General features: G+C 49.5%; 1 protein-coding gene across 1 annotated transcript; it reads right to left on the bottom strand.

The window, feature by feature from the left end:
- Positions 1–2,492: 2,492 nt before the first annotated feature.
- LOC123144163 (G-type lectin S-receptor-like serine/threonine-protein kinase At2g19130) lies at positions 2,493–5,631 on the bottom strand. Its single transcript, XM_044563211.1, has one exon. It carries the CDS (start codon positions 5,467–5,469, stop codon positions 2,956–2,958), a length of 2,514 nt encoding a protein of 837 aa, XP_044419146.1. The 5' UTR covers positions 5,470–5,631; the 3' UTR covers positions 2,493–2,955.
- Between the last annotated feature and the right edge of the window lie 11,057 nt (positions 5,632–16,688).

Here is a 16,688-nt window from a genome sequence, read left to right as displayed (position 1 = left end):
ATACAATTATATGACAATGTGCTACCTAAAAAAGTGACTAATTATTCTTTTCATACTGCAAAATGTGCAATATCAGTGCAAAATGTTGTGCAAGTTTTTTTCTTCCATTTTTCTTTCTTTTTAAAGGGTAATACCAATGTCACTAATCCATCTTCCCTATAGAACTTCATTATTTTGAATTGTTTTAGTTATTGTCTTACTATTTGTTAAGTTAATAAAAATTTCACTACTTCATTCTTCTCATGGTAACTTTTTTTAGAAAGTTTCACTATTGTATGCTTATTCTTGCATATTTGACAAAAGTGCAATTTGTGTGTATATTTTGTTATTGTTTATTTTAGATTTATGTTTTGTGTGTAATTATAAATGCAAGTAGAAAATAATATGTGTGTAAATTATACTCGAATGCGAAAATTGCACTACTATATGCTTACTCTTTGCATATTTGAAAAGGTGCAATTTTAGTGCAAGCTGTGTGCAACTTTGGAAAGGTTTTTCATGTTCATTTTCTTTCTTCTTAAAGGGTTTCATTCTTTCTTAGAAAAACTAACTATTTTGATTTTTTTCCTGAAATGGTAATACCAATGCCACAAATTCATTCTTCCATAGAAAACATCATTTTTTTAGGTTTTATTTTGTTTTAGTTTCATTTTATTTTATTTTGTAAGGATAATGCCAATCTCACTAATACATTACTTTTTAGAAAACACTTCATTTTCGTTTTTATTGTTTGTTTTGGAATTTTTTTGTGTAAGTATAAATGCAAGTACTAAATAATACTCTGTCGTGGTGGGCGCACGGCAGATGCCAAGGGATGGCTAAAGAGAGGAGGAGGCTCGAGGGCACCGGTGGGCTCCAAAGGCGAGGTCGGCATGAGCAAGCGAGGGACGCAAGACATACCCAGGTTCGGGGCTCTCCGGAGAGATAACACCCCTAGTCTTGCCGAGTGTGGTTTATACGTAACAGTACAGAGTTGCTCCTTGAGCTGTATGGAGGAAGAAGGAAGGCGGGCCCATGCTTAGGCTGCTCCCTCTCCTGTGTGTGTGTGAGTGGTCTGATCAAGTGTTCTCGTGTGTGAGTTGCTTGCCCGTGTGCAAGAGGGCTCCTGGGGGGTTTTATAGATCAACCCCCAAGGATACAATGGTAATGTCACAAGGCCGTGGGGCCAGGTTGTCATTGTCCGGGAAGCCGGTGCTGGGACCCGCCGGGTATCAGGGCTTGCCGGGTTCTCCGGGCGCGGCCCCCGTATGCCAGGGGGCACTGTTAGCCGTCTTGTCAATCGTCACGGAGTGGCCGGGTCGAGTCTGCTACAGTGGCGCCCCGTCAGGTCGCCGCTTGCTGGCGTCAGCAGTGACGTCGGGTGCACTGTAGCCACGCCAGCCCTGATCAACAAGGTAGATGGGGCACTGTTGCCACGCCTCGGCTGACCAGAGGAGTTGGTGGGGCACTGTTGCCCTGCTCACCCTTGGATGGAGTCTCGTCCCATCATACGGCTGGGATGGGACGGGAGCTGACCCGTGGCCGGGTTGAGGAACACGCCAAGGGGGAGCTGGCTTGTTGCAGAAGTCTTGGTTGTGCCGGGTTCGGCCGTCTCGCGCCTGCCGTCGGGGCCGGGTTGAGGAGTTTGTCCGGGTTGAGCAACTCGGTCAAGCGCGAGCCGGATTGAGAAGCGTTGCTGGAACCGATGTTTTTGAAAAGGATCCGGGTTCCGTTGCCTGCCCGGCGTTCATCCCTCCGACATACTCCCTCCGTTCCAAAATATAGTGTGTCCTCGGTTTCCGTACTTTAACTTTGACAATAAATTTAACCAACGAGACCGACTGCGGCGGAAGCAAAAATTATATAATTGAAAACTTATTTTGAATACGAATTCACTTGTATAATTTTCGCTCCCACCGCAGTCGGTCTCGTTGGTTAGATTTATAGTCAAAGTTGGACCCCGGAAAGCGTGGGCGCGCTATATTTTGGAACGGAGGGAGTATGTGTGTAAATTATAGTAGAATGTGAATATTGCACTATTATATGCTTATTCTTTCAATATTTGGAAAAGCGCAATTTTAGTGCAAGTTGTGTGCAAGTTTTGAAATGTTTTTTTTTCTTTCTGCATAAAGGGTTTCATTCTTTCTTAGAAAACTTTATTATTTCATTTCATTTTGTTTTTATTTTCTTTCTTCTGAAAGGGTAATACCAATGCCTCGAATTCATTCTTCCATAACAAACTTCATTTTTATATGTTTATAGTTTTTATTTCTTTTTTTGTGTTTTAGTTTTCATTTTTTTTGTAAGGATAATACCGATCTCCCTAATCCATTACTTTTTAGAAAAAAAATCAAGTGATATCAAATAGTTGTAATCCTTTAATCTTTTTACCTTTCGTACGATCATGTGACACTATTTAATTATGTATTTGAAACTAAAATCATTTCTAACCAAGCTTAAACAGTATAATAATGAATCACCCAGCATGCAAAACTTGCATTCATGGGCGTGCAGCATGCATTCAGCCTAGGTCCCGGTGTTGGGCTTGTGTACGTGAGCATGCACGCATGCCGCTTGTGTACGTGAGCGCGGTGGTAACAAAGTGACTGACACCGCTAAAAAAAGTGAATGACCCTAAAATTTGTTCAGGCGACTTGCCCAAAAACAAAAATCAGTCAACTTACACATAGTCAGTCCCATATTTCATCTATTTCACCTTGTATAGCGATCCGTAAGTATCTATTTGACGGCGGAGAAATCGACTTGCACCATTTGTTTTCAGACTACTCCATAGTTGGTCCCGTATTTCCAACGTCAGTCGTCCGTTGTCATGAGTTTCATGCTCTTCCAGTCTCTCAGATCATATCACATACTGTACTGAGGTGGTATCATTCAGCAACGATCTAGCTTGATGCGCTCCTGATGTGGGACGATGATTTTTAACGTCGCCGGCCGGAGTGGAACCCACGCCTCGCATCACGCCAGCGTCAGGTTCTGCAGCGTCCGCGGCATCGGCGGCATGTCGACGTGCACGACGCCCTCCAGCGCCTGCACGGCCTGCGCCATGGTCGGCCGGTGCGCCTCCTGGTCCTGGATGCACCAGCACGCCACCCTGCACGCCCGCTCCAGCTCCTCCGCCCTCACGTCGCCGCGCAGCCGCGGGTCCGCCACGGCGCCCGCCTCCCCCGCCGCCACCTTCCCCGCAGCCCACACCGGGAAGAACGTCGACACAGGCCGCCCCGCCTCCGCCTCCGTGGCGTCGCTGCCATCATCGCCACTGTCCCTCCCGCCGCCGCCGCCGCCGGAGCTGTCGGTGTTGCGTCGGCCCGAGATGAGCTCGAAGAGTACCATCCCGAAGCTGTACACGTCCGCCTTGGCGCTGATGGGCAGCCCGGAGATCCACTCCGGCGCCAGGTACCCGATGGTGCCGCGCATCGTCGTCAGGGCGCGGCTAAAGTCCCTCCCCACCAGCTTCGCCATCCCGAAGTCGGCGAGCTTCACGCACAGGTCCCTGTCCAGCAGTATGTTCTCCGGCTTCACGTCGCAGTGTATGATGCACTCGCGGCAGCCGTCGTGCAGGTACGCCAGCCCTCTGGCGACGCCGAGCATGATGCCATAGCGGTCGCGCCAGCTCGGGCACGAGCCGCCGCTGCCCTTGAAGAGGTAGCCCTCGAGAGAGCCGTTGGGCATGTACTCGTACACGAGCAGCTTCTCGTCGGCCGACGAGCAGAAGCCCAGGAGCCGGACGAGGTTGACGTGCTGGATGCGCCCGAGCGTGTTCACCTCCGCCCGGAACTGCTTGTCGCCCTGCCGGAGACCCTCCAGCTTCTTGACCGCCACCTCGGTGACGGTGTCCCCGCTCTTCAGGACGCCGCGGTACACGGAGCCGAAGCCTCCGCCGCCGAGCCGGTTCGAGAAGTTCTTGGTGGCGGCGCGGAGGTCGCCGTAGCTGTACACGGCCAAGGAGGAGCCCGCCTCGTTCGCCATGCTGTCCAGCCGACGCCGCCGCCGCCTCCTGGAAAGGAGGAACCAGGCCAGCAGCGCCGATGCGATCAATGCCGCTGCCACACATGCCAACACGATTCCGACGACAAGCTGCAGTGGTAGCCCCCCATCGCTCTTCTTGTTTGCTCTGCTCAAATCTCGCAGCCCTGATTCTGAAAGCCGGAGATACAGGTCCGACGACCCCGAGGCCCCAGAGTCGGCGTAAAGCTGCTGAAGGTTGCGGAACTCGCCGTGCCAGACGGCGCACAGGCCGCCGCCGGAGAAGGTGTAGGCCTGGCAAGAGCAGTTGTCGAGGCAAGCCGACTCGCACTCTGTTTTGCTCTGGGCGCCCACGGCGAGCGAGTCGTCGGGGAGCTTAACGTTGGGCAGCACCAGGAACCCGTCCGTGGACGTGGACGACGACCCGTTGCCGTTGCGCGCGCACGCGAGCGACGAGTTCCGGCGACACCCGCCGGTCCAGTCGCTGAGCGCCCAGTCCCGCTCCGACGCCGGCACGAACCCGGGCGGGCACCGGCAGGACGGCTGGCTCCTCTGGTCGCAGACGCCGAAGGCGCCGCAGACGGCGTACGCGTCGCACTGCACGGTGGGCGCGGCCCAGAAGAACTGCCAGCGCTGGCTGGCGGGCACCCAGATGTACTGCTTCGCCTGCCCCGTCCCCTCGAACACCTGCCGCGTGATCGTCGCGTTGTCGTAGAGCGCCCAGCTGAGCCGCCGGTACGCCGGCGTCTCGACGTAGGTCTGGTTGAAGAGCACGTTGTTGACCGCCTCCGGCACGAGCGCGAAGACGCGGCCCGTCCACACGCCGCTCCGCCAGTAGACGCGTGTCCGGTTCCAGAAGTAGAAGAACTCGCTGGTGCCGTTGCGGTCCACGGTGTTGCTGAACATGCCCGGCGCGGGGTCCTCGGCGTTCCGCCACGACGTGAGCCCCTGGTACTCGCCGGTGAGCTTGTTCTCCCCGAGCCACGCCCCCGGCACCAGCGTGTCCGTCGGGTGGTCGAAGCTCTGCCAGAGCACGTCGGAGGAGTTGCCGCCGCCGAGGAGGACCAGGTTGCCGTCGTCGCGGATCACCGCAGTGTTGTTGTTGTTGTTGTTGTTGTTGTTCGACTCCTCCTCCGACGACAGGTTCGACCTCGACGACGACCACACGACGCCCTCGCTGGCGCCGACGAGCTCGAGGCCGCCGTCGTCGGGGGACACCCGGAGCTCGGCGGACTCGGCGCTGGACAGGGGGCTCCCGCGGTTGCCGACCCAGATGACGGTCTGGACGGGGATGTTCTTGTACCATACGCCGAGGTAGAACCGGCCGGAGCTGCCGGGGCTGAAGAGCCCGGCCTCGAACTTGCCCTGCGCCGAGACCACCGTGTCGCTGCCCCGCAGCGGCCGCCGCGCTGAGACGGCGTCCGTCTCCGCCGCCGCCGCTGCTACCGGGCAAGAATGAGCGAAGCAGAGCGCAACGAGAGCGAAAGCGGCGACCGTCGGCGACATGTTTTCTCTCTGGTGAATTGAATTCTCGATCAGGAGGGGAGATGGATGGCGACCGAGAGCGAGTGACACGTAGTTGCTATCGCGTTTGCACGCAGCTATATGTCGCGTACTGGCCGCCCGATGAGCCGCCCGCCTCGTCGTCTGGATGACTTCATAGCCACTATTTTCCCTCGCGAGCGACCAAAACGGCACATTGTCACCTCCCACAAATGTAAAATGTCAAGGGGAGGAGGTAAAAAGGCTGCACGGTTGGTGTTGAGCCGGTCCGTGGCTTTTCTCGAGCTGGCGGGAGCAGGAGTCTTCCACGGTGACGTACGTGGAAACAGATTTGTCACCTTTGGTTGCACCACGGTTGCTCGTCCGGTTGGCTGCATCCCCCTTAATTTCCTGCTTGCTTTCGTGCACGGTCCGAAATATATTAGTTTAACGAAAAAGAAAGTGTAGCAGATTTTCGTAACAAAAAGCAGGAGAAATTTGGTTTTGGTTACCATCTCTAGTGGCCGTGCGTTCAAACCGTCGTCCTGCTACGGCAGGCAGACGTGAAAACGATAGATCTCCTGCAACAAAACAGAAGCAGAGCCATCAAATCATGGATGGAATGGGTGGTATGCGTCAATGCGTGTGGGTCTTTCTTTTCTTCTTCAGGCTCGTTGACAGCAACTTGCTACGGTTTTCCTGGTACGTACGAATATAGCTGGCCTTTGCCAGACGTACTTTGTGGCTTCGTTAGAAATTACGTACATGTGGAACCATCTCCGTATTTTTTTTCCTTTTCCAAAAAATCTCCGTATTCTTTCCCAACTGCTGTTCGATGGCAAAGTTCAGTAGGTGGGTCGGTGTAAGACATAGGATTTTTGGGGAACTGGCACAACCCTCTATGGGGTGGCCTATCACATATATATAGTCCTATATCAATACGGTATGGATTACACAGTGGGGCTACAATATGAAGTCTAACATCCTCCCTCAATCTTAACTCACTCCTGAAGCATCTAGAAGGTTGAGATTGCGCCTACAGACCTTAAACATGGGAGAAGGTAGAGGCTTGGTGAAGATGAGAAGGTATCCTCTGCAACGCCTCAACTCATGCACCAGGTGCACCGATGGCCCATGAGCTGTCAGATTAAAAATAAAGGGACATGATCCATCTACAGTGTGGGCTGCTGGAACATTTACAGAGAGGACCTTGTAGTGTCGCTGAATAGTTCGACTTTCGAGTACTACGAAGCGTTTACGAAGAGTCCACAACCCAATCGTCTTCTCTTTCTCTCGCCCTCTTGTGTCGCGCGATCTAGAGTTAGGACATTTTGCTTGGTCTCTTCATCTCCTCTACCACTCGAGTTTCCTCTTTGGCTTGTACCGATGATCTCTACCTATTGAAGTTCCAGCAGCTGTCGTTCCATCTGAATCGGCCACGCACACTGAAGTTCTTTTTTGCAGTGGGCCGCCGGCGGCTCGTTGAGAGTGCTTCAATGTGGTCCATACGTAGGAGCTCTTCTATTTGCAAACAAATGGAAACGGAAAGTGTGACACTGAACTTTGTGAAATCAATACTAGTTGTACATTGTAGCAGTCCTCTAAAGTAAAGCCCTTGTTGGCTTCTGCTGGTTAGTAGCTTAGCTTAGTTGTTTTGTTCTTTGCAACTCAAGAAATACTGTTTATGAGGCTATGATGTTTGAACAACAGTGCTTAATAATTCCCCTGGCAGCCGTATTAAATCCGTAGACATGTACACGTTGTATATGTGAAATTTCATAGGACCAACACTTTATTTGATTTTATGGTACTTCACCTGAACCACACAATTTTGTTAGGTATATAACAGTTTGCGGTTGCTGGAGAGGAATTTGGGATTAGGATTTTTTTTCCTTTGTAGTTTGCATTTCCTGTAACATATATCAACTTACAAAGAATTAACAAAAGAGGAACAAGAAAAGCTTTAACTTGTTCCAGCAAGTGAGAACAGATTCTTCTAATCAACACTCAAACATGGTTTTATTAGTAAGAACCATGATCTGGTACAGAAATTCGGACCAAATATTACTGAATTTTCAACACTATAAAGATAAATGTTATCCAACCAGATCACTTTTGTTTTATCCTTTTTTTTGGATGTACATCAGAAAATAGATGTTATTTGTGTTTTTCAGGTCCTCTCTAAATGTTCAGTTGCAAGCTCATCTTTTCAAAATATTGTTTGCTCTTCAAGGTAATGTTGGACTTGCATCCATTTTCTCCTTTTTAGCAATTGAAGATATCTCTTTCAACTGACCAGGAGGTTGCATGGTGATCAAGCTATTTGTGAATGCTTCCATAAAAAATGCAGTGTATATGTAGAGAAACAGTTGAGTGACAATGTTAATCTAGAGAGCACATTAGATCTTCTGTTTTAGGAAATATGTGTCGACTAGTACAGGAGAGCTGGAGACTGAGATAAGCGATGGGGCAATTTTTTCTCACGCGAGCTTCCTGGTTCAGCATTAAAAGAGAGGTCAAAGGTAGAGCATAACTGGCTCCGGAAGTGTTTTGAATGATTCAGCTGTACTACAAGGTCTAATTTGTAATTGTTCCAGCAGCCCACATGGTAGATGGACTTTGTCCCTTCATTTTCAATCTGACGGCTCATGGGACAGTGGCGCACCTGGTGCATGATTTGGGGCGTTGCACATGATACGTTGTCGGGGAAACGACACCTATGGGATCACAAGAATCCCTACTACGGTTGCCGGGGCGCAGGGTTGCGAGAAGAGCAGGATTAGTAATCAGCACAAGGATCGTTTACCCAGGTTCGGGCCGCGAGGATGCGTAAAACCCTAGTCCTGCTTTGGTGGGTGTATTTCGGAGAGTTCTTGAGCTCTCGAACTAGCTGTGGTGAGTGCGTGGTTCGAAAGAGCCGAATCCTTCTCCAGTATGCCGTGGGCCTCCTTTTATAGTCGAAAGGGGCTGCCACAGTGGCACACAGGAGGTGGAAAGACGCACAGTGTTATGAGCTTATCGCTCGTATTACAGGACAAGACGCATTTAATGCGTAGCTTAGGTGTCCCCTTGCTTTATCGGGGACGGGGGCGAGGCCCGTCCCGTCCGTCGCCGCTCCTCCTTGCTTCGACACACGCCCTGACCAGTGAGGCATGCGGTGCCATGTAGGCAGGCAGGCAGCTGAGGTGGCGCGGTGGTGGAGCATTCACGAAGATCTGCATGCTGCCACGCAGGCGCTTGACGAGTTGGCCCGGGAGCTGCATGTTGCCACGCAGGTGCCTGCTCAGCTGGTTGAGCTGGCAGCTGCATGCGAACGATGGTGGAAACTTGGTTGGTGCGGGCCTGGCGGTGGCCCTCCTGACGTCCTTGGTGAGGGTCTTGCCGGGTGGCCCGGCAAGGGTCTTGCCGTGGCGCGCTGTCGTCCCCGGCAAGGACCTTGCTGGGGGTCTAGTGGCCTTCCTCGGCAAGGATCTTGCCGAGGATCGTTGTTTTCTAATCCTCATCTGATCTTGAATATATGTCTTCACAAAGATCCGCATGCCACCACAGAGGTGCCTCCCGAGCCCTGGCCCATGTGGATGATGGTGTTGGGGACCGTGGGCTCAAGGGTGGCTCGCTGTTGGAAATATGCCCTAGAGGCAATAATAAAATGGTTATTATTATATTTCCTTGTTCATGATAATTGTCTATTGTTCATGCTATAATTGTGTTATCTGGAAATCATAATACATGCGTGAACACATAGACCATAACATGTCCCTAGTGAGCCTCTAGTTGACTAGCTCGTTGATCAATAAATGGTTACGGTTTCCTGACCATGGACATTGGATGTCATTGATAACGGGATCACATCATTAGGAGAATGATGTGATGGACAAGACCCAATCCTAAGCATAGCACTAGATCGTGTAGTTCGTCTGCTAAAGCTTTTCTAATGTCAAGTATCCTTTCCTTAGACCATGAGATTGTGCAACTCCCGGATACCGTAAGGGTACTTTGGATGTGCCAAACGTCACAACGTAACTCGGTGGCTATAAAGGTACACTACGGGCATCCCCGAAAGTATCTGTTGGGTTGGCACGAATCGAGACTGGGATTTGTCACTCCGTATGACGGAGAGGTATCTCTGGGCCCACTCGGTAGGACATCATCATAATGAGCTCAATGTGATCAAGGAGTTGTTCACAGGATGATATGTTACGGGAACGAGTAAAGAGACTTGCCGTAACGAGATTGAACAAGGTATCGGTATACCGACGATCGAATCTCGGGCAAGTATCGTACCGATAGACAAAGGGAATTGTATACGGGATTGATTGAATCCTGGACATCGTGGTTCATCCGATGAGATTATCGTGGAGCATGTGGGAGCCAACAAGGGTATCCAGATCCCGCTGTTGGTTATTGACCAGAGAGTTGTCTCGGTCATGTCTACGTGTCTCCCGAACCCGTAGGGTCTACACACTTAAGGTTCGGTGACGCTAGAGTTGTAGAGATATTAGTATGCGGTTAACCGAAAGTTGTTCGGAGTCCCGGATGAGATCCCGGATGTCACGAGGAGTTCCGGAATGGTCCGGAGGTAAAGATTTATATATAGGAAGTCCAGTTTCGGCCACCGGGAGAGTTTCGGGGGGTCACCGGTATTGTACCGGGACCAACGGAAGGGTCCCGGGGGTCCACCGGGTGGGGCCACCTGTCCCGGAGGGCCCCATGGGCTGAAGTGGCGTGGGAACCAGCCCCTGGTGGGCTGGTGCGCCCCACCCAAGGGCCCAAGGCGCCTAGGGTTGGAAACCCTAGGGGGCCGTTGGCCCCGAGGGGGCATGTGCCCCCCTGGTTGGAAACCCTAAGGGGGCCGTTGCCCCCCGAGGGGCCGCCGTCCCCCTTCTAGATGGGATCTCCAAGGGGGGCATGCGCCCCCCCTAGCGCCTATATATAGTGGAGGGGAGGGAGGGCAGCCGCACCCTAAGCCGTGGCGCCTCCCTCTCCCTCCCGTGACACCTCTTCCTCCTCCAGTAGAGCTTGGCAAAGCCCTGCTGGAATCCCGCTGCTTCCACCACCACGCCGTCGTGCTGCTGGATCTCCATAAACTTCTCCTCCCCCTTGCTGGATCAAGGAGGAGACGTCTCCGCTTCGTACGTGTGTTGAACGCGGAGGTGCCGTCCGTTCGGCGCTAGGATCATCAGTGATTTGGATCAGGACGAGTACGGCTCCATCAACCCCGTTCTCTTGAACGCTTCCGCATCGCGATCTTCAAAGGTATGAAGATGCACTCCCCTCTCGTTGCTAGTAAACTCCATAGATTGATCTTGGTGATGCGTAGAATTTTTTTAATTTCTGCAATGATCCCCAACAGTGGCATCATGAGCTAGGTCTATGCGTAGTTTCTATGCACGAGTAGAACACAAGTTGTTGTGGGCGTCGATTTTGTCAATTTACTTGCCGCTACTAGTGTTATCTTGATTCGGCGGCATTGTGGGATGAAGCAGCCCGGACCGACCTTACACGTACGCTTACGTGAGACAGGTTCCACCGACTGACATGCACTAGTTAAATAAGGTGGCTAGCGGGTGTGTGTCTCTCCCACTTTAGTCAGATCGGATTCGATGAAAAGGGTCCTTATGAAGGGTAAATAGAAATTGGCATATCACGTTGTGGTTTTGGCGTAGGTAAGAAACGTTCTTGCTAGAAACCTATAGCAGCCACATAAAAATTTGCAACAACAATTAGAGGACGTCTAACTTGTTTTTGCAGCATGTGTCATGTGATGTGATATGGCCAAAAGAATGTGATGAATGATATATGTGATGTATGATATTGATCATGTTCTTGTAATAGGAATGACGACTTGCATGTCGATGAGTATGACAACCGGCACGAGCCATAGGAGTTGTCTTAATTTATTTATGACCTGCGTGTCAACTGAAACGTCATGTAATTACTTTACTTTATTGCTAACCGTTAGCCATAGTAGTAGAAGTAATAGTTGGCGAGACAACTTCATGAAGACACGATGATGGAGATCATGGTGTCATGCCGGTGACGATGATGAACATGGCGCCCCGAAGATGGAGATCAAAAGGAGCAAAATGATATTGGCCATATCATGTCACTATTTGATTGCATGTGATGTTTATCATGTTTTACATCTTATTTGCTTAGAACGACGGTAGCATAAATAAGATGATTCCTCGCTAAAATTTCAAGAAAGTGTTCCCCCTAACTGTGCACCGTTGAGAAGGTTCGTTGTTCCGAAGCACCACGTGATGATCGGGTGTGATAGGTTCTAACGTTCGCATACAACGGGTGTAAGCCAGATTTACACACGCAATACACTTAGGTTGACTTGACGAGCCTAGCATGTACAGACATGGCCTCGGAACACAAGAGACCGAAAGGTCGAACATGATTCGTATAGCGGATACGATCAACATGAAGATGTTCACCGATGATGACTAGTCCGTCTCACGTGATGATCGGACACGGCCTAGTTGACTCAGATCATGTATCACTTAGATGACTAGAGGGATGTCTGTCTGAGTGGGAGTTCATTAATAATTTGATTAGATGAACTTAATTATCATGAACTTAGTCTAAAATCTTTACAATATGTCTTGTAGATCAAATGGCCCACGCTAATGTCAACCTCAACTTCAACGCGTTCCTAGAGAAAACCAAGCTGAAAGACGATGGTAGCAACTATACGGACTGGGTCCGGAACTTGAGGATCATCCTCATAGCTGCCAAGAAAGCATATGTCCTTGAAGCACTGCTAGGTGAAGCACCAGCAAACCAAGACGTTATGAACGCTTGGCAAACACGTGTTGATGATTACTCCCTGGTTCAGTGCGGCATGCTTTACAGCTTAGAACCTGGGCTCCAAAAGCGTTTCGAGCAGCACGGAGCATATGAGATGTTCCAAGAGCTGAAAATGGTTTTCCAAGCTCATGCCCGGGTCGAGAGATATGAAGTCTCCGACAAGTTCTACAGTTGTAAGATGGAGGAGAATAGTTCCGTCAGCGAACACATACTCAAAATGTCTAGGTTGCACAACCGCTTATCTCAGCTGGGAGTTAATCTCCCGGATGATGTGGTCGTTGACAGAATCCTTCAGTCGCTCCCACCTAGCTACAAGAGCTTTGTGATGAACTTCAATATGCAGGGGATGGAAAAGACCATTCCTGAGGTATATTCAATGCTGAAATCAGCAAAGGTGGAGATCAAAAAGGAACATCAAGTGTTGATGGTGAATAAAACCACTAAGTTCAAGAAAGGCAAGGGTAAGAAGAACTTCAAGAAAGACGGCAAGGGAGTTGCCGCGCCCGGTAAGCAAGCTGCCGGGAAGAAGACAAAGAATGGACCCAAGCCTGAGACTGAGTGCTTTTATTGCAAGGGAAACGGTCACTGGAAGCGGAACTGCCCCAAGTACTTAGCGGATAAGATGGCCGGCAATACCAAAGGTATATGTGATATACATGTTATTGATGTGTACCTAACCAGCGCTCGTAGTAGCTCCTGGGTATTCGATACCGGTGCGGTTGCTCATATTTGTAACTCAAAGCAGGAGTTGTGGAATAAGCAGAGACTGGCGAAGGACGAGGTGACGATGCGCGTCGGGAATGGTTCCAAGGTCGATATGATCGCCATCGGCACGCTACCTCTACATTTACCTACGGGATTAGTTTTAAACCTCAATAATTGTTATTTACTGCCAGCTTTGAGCATGAACATTGTATCTGGATCTCGTTTGATGCGAGATGGCTACTCATTTAAATCCGAGAATAATGGTTGTTCTATTTATACGAGAGATATGTTTTATGGTCATGCCCCGCTGGTCAATGGTTTATTCTTAATGAATCTCGAACGTGATGTTACACATATTCATAGTGTGAATGCCAAGAAATGTAAGGTTGATAATGATAGTCCCACATACTTGTGGCACTGCCGCCTTGGTCACATTGGTGTCAAACGCATGAAGAAACTCCATGCAGATGGACTTTTGGAGTCTCTTGATTATGAATCATTTGACACGTGCGAACCATGCCTCATGGGAAAAATGACCAAGACTCCGTTCTCCGGAACAATGGAGCGAGCAACCAACTTATTGGAAATCATACATACTGATGTGTGCGGTCCAATGAGCGTTGAGGCTCGCGGTGGCTATCGTTATGTTCTCACCCTCACTAATGACTTGAGTAGATATGGGTATGTCTACTTAATGAAACACAAGTCTGAGACCTTTGAAAACTTCAAGGAATTTCAGAGTGAGGTTGAGAATCAACGTGACAGGAAAATAAAGTTCTTACGATCAGATCGTGGAGGGGAATATTTGAGTCACGAATTTGGCACACACTTAAGGAAATGTGGAATTGTTTCACAACTCACGCCGCCTGGAACACCTCAGCGTAATGGTGTGTCCGAACGTCGTAATCGCACTCTATTGGATATGGTGCGATCTATGATGTCTCTTACCGATCTACCGCTATCATTTTGGGGTTATGCTTTAGAGACTGCCGCTTTCACTTTAAATAGGGCTCCGTCGAAATCCGTTGAGACGACACCGTATGAATTATGGTTTGGAAAGAAACCTAAGCTATCGTTTCTTAAAGTTTGGGGATGCGATGCTTATGTCAAGAAACTTCAACCTGAAAAGCTCGAACCCAAGTCGGAAAAATGCGTCTTCATAGGATACCCTAAGGAAACCATTGGGTATACCTTCTACCTCAGATCCGAAGGCAAGATCTTTGTTGCCAAGAACGGGTCCTTTCTGGAGAAAGAGTTTCTCTCGAAAGAAGTAAGTGGGAGGAAAGTGGAACTTGATGAGATGACCCCTCTCGAACCAGAAAGTAGCGCGGCACAAGAAAATGTTTCTGTGGTGCCTGCACCGACTAGAGAGGAAGCTAATGATGACGATCATGATCAAGTTACCACTGAACTTCGTAGGTCCACAAGGACACGTTCCGCACCAGAGTGGTACGACAAACCTGTCCTAGAAATCATGTTGTTGGACAACGGTGAACCTTCGAACTATGAAGAAGCAATGGCGGGCCCAGATTCCAACAGATGGCTTGAAGCCATGCAATCCGAGATAGGATCCATGTATGAAAACAAAGTATGGACTTTGACAGACTTGCCCGATGATCGGCGAGCGATAGAAAATAAATGGATCTTTAAGAAGAAGACGAACGCGGATGGAAATGTTACCATCTATAAAGCTCGACTCGTCGCTAAGGGTTATCGACAAGTTCAAGGAGTTGACTACGATGAGACCTTCTCACCCGTAGCGAAGCTGAAGTTCGTCCGAATCATGTTAGCAATTGCCGCATTCTACGATTATGAAATATGGCAAATGGACGTCAAAACGGCATTCCTTAACGGCTTCCTTAAGGAAGAATTGTATATGATGCAGCCGGAAGGTTTTGTCGATCCTAAGAATGCTGACAAGGTATGCAAGCTTCAGCTCTCAATCTATGGGCTGGTGCAGGCATCTCGGAGTTGGAACATTCGCTTTGATGAGATGATCAAAGTGTTTGGGTTTACACAGACTTATGGAGAAGCCTGTATTTACAAGAAAGTGAGTGGGAGCTCTGTAGCATTTCTCATATTATATGTGGATGACATACTATTGATGGGAAATGATATAGAATTCTTGGAAACCATAAAGGCCTACTTGAATAAGTGTTTTTCAATGAAGGACCTTGGAGAAGCTGCTTATATATTAGGCATCAAGATCTATAGAGATAGATCGAGACGCCTCATTGGTCTTTCACAAAGCACGTACCTTGACAAGATATTGAAGAAGTTCAATATGGATCAGTCCAAGAAGGGGTTCTTGCCTGTATTGCAAGGTGTGAAATTGAGCACGGCTCAATGCCCGACCACGGCAGAAGATAGAGAAAAGATGAGTGTCATCCCCTATGCCTCGGCCATAGGGTCTATTATGTATGCCATGCTGTGTACCAGACCTGATGTAAACCTTGCCGTAAGTTTGGTAGGCAGGTACCAAAGTAATCCCGGCATGGAACACTGGACAGCGGTCAAGAACATCCTGAAGTACCTGAAAAGGACTAAGGATATGTTTCTCGTTTATGGAGGTGACGAAGAGCTCGTCGTAAAGGGTTACGTCGATGCTAGCTTCAACACAGATCTGGATGACTCTAAGTCACAAACCGGATACATGTATATTTTGAATGGTGGGGCAGTCAGCTGGTGCAGTTGCAAGCAAAGCGTCGTGGCGGGATCTACATGTGAGGCGGAGTACATGGCAGCCTCGAAGGTAGCACATGAAGCAATCTAGATGAAGGAGTTCATTGCCGACCTAGGAGTTATTCCCAATGCATCGGGGCCGATGACTCTTTTCTCCGACAACACTGGAGCTATTGCCCTTGCCAAGGAGCCCAGGTTTCACAAGAAGACCAGGCACATCAAGCGTCGCTTCAACTCCATTCCTGAAAATGTTCAAAATGGAGACATAGATATTTGTAAAGTGCATACGGATTTGAATGTCGCAGATCCGTTGACTAAACCTCTTCCACGGGCGAAACATGATCAACACCAAAACTCTATGGGTGTACGATTCATCACAATGTAACTAGATTATTGACTCTAGTGCAAGTGGGAGACTGTTGGAAATATGCCCTAGAGGCAATAATAAAATGGTTATTATTATATTTCCTTGTTCATGATAATTGTCTATTGTTCATGCTATAATTGTGTTATCCGGAAATCATAATACATGTGTGAACACATAGACCATAACATGTCCCTAGTGAGCCTCTAGTTGACTAGCTCGTTGATCAATAGATGGTTACGGTTTCTTGACCATGGACATTGGATGTCTCCCGAACCCGTAGGGTCTACACACTTAAGGTTCGGTGACGCTAGAGTTGTAGAGATATTAGTATGTGGTTAACTGAAAGTTGTTTGGAGTCCCGGATGAGATCCCGGACGTCACGAGGAGTTTCGGAATGGTCCGGAGGTAAAGATTTATATATAGGAAGTCCAGTTTCGGCCACCGGGAGAGTTTCGGGGGTCACTGGTATTGTACCGGGACCAACGAAAGGGTCCCGGGGGTCCACCGGGTGGGGCCACCTGTCCCGGAGGGCCCCATGGGCTGAAGTGGCATGGGAACCAGCCCCTGGTGGGCTGGTGCGCCCCACCCAAGGGCCCAAGGCGCCTAGGGTTGGAAACCCCAGGGGGCCGTTGGCCCCGAGGGGGCATGTGCCCCCCTGGTTGGAAACCCTAAG

Source organism: Triticum aestivum, chromosome 6D (assembly GCF_018294505.1).
Source record: "Triticum aestivum cultivar Chinese Spring chromosome 6D, IWGSC CS RefSeq v2.1, whole genome shotgun sequence".
Classification (NCBI taxonomy): Eukaryota; Viridiplantae; Streptophyta; class Magnoliopsida; order Poales; family Poaceae; genus Triticum; species Triticum aestivum.
The sequence above is the reverse complement of the archived record's forward strand: the minus strand, read 5'-3'. Positions and strand labels throughout refer to the sequence as shown.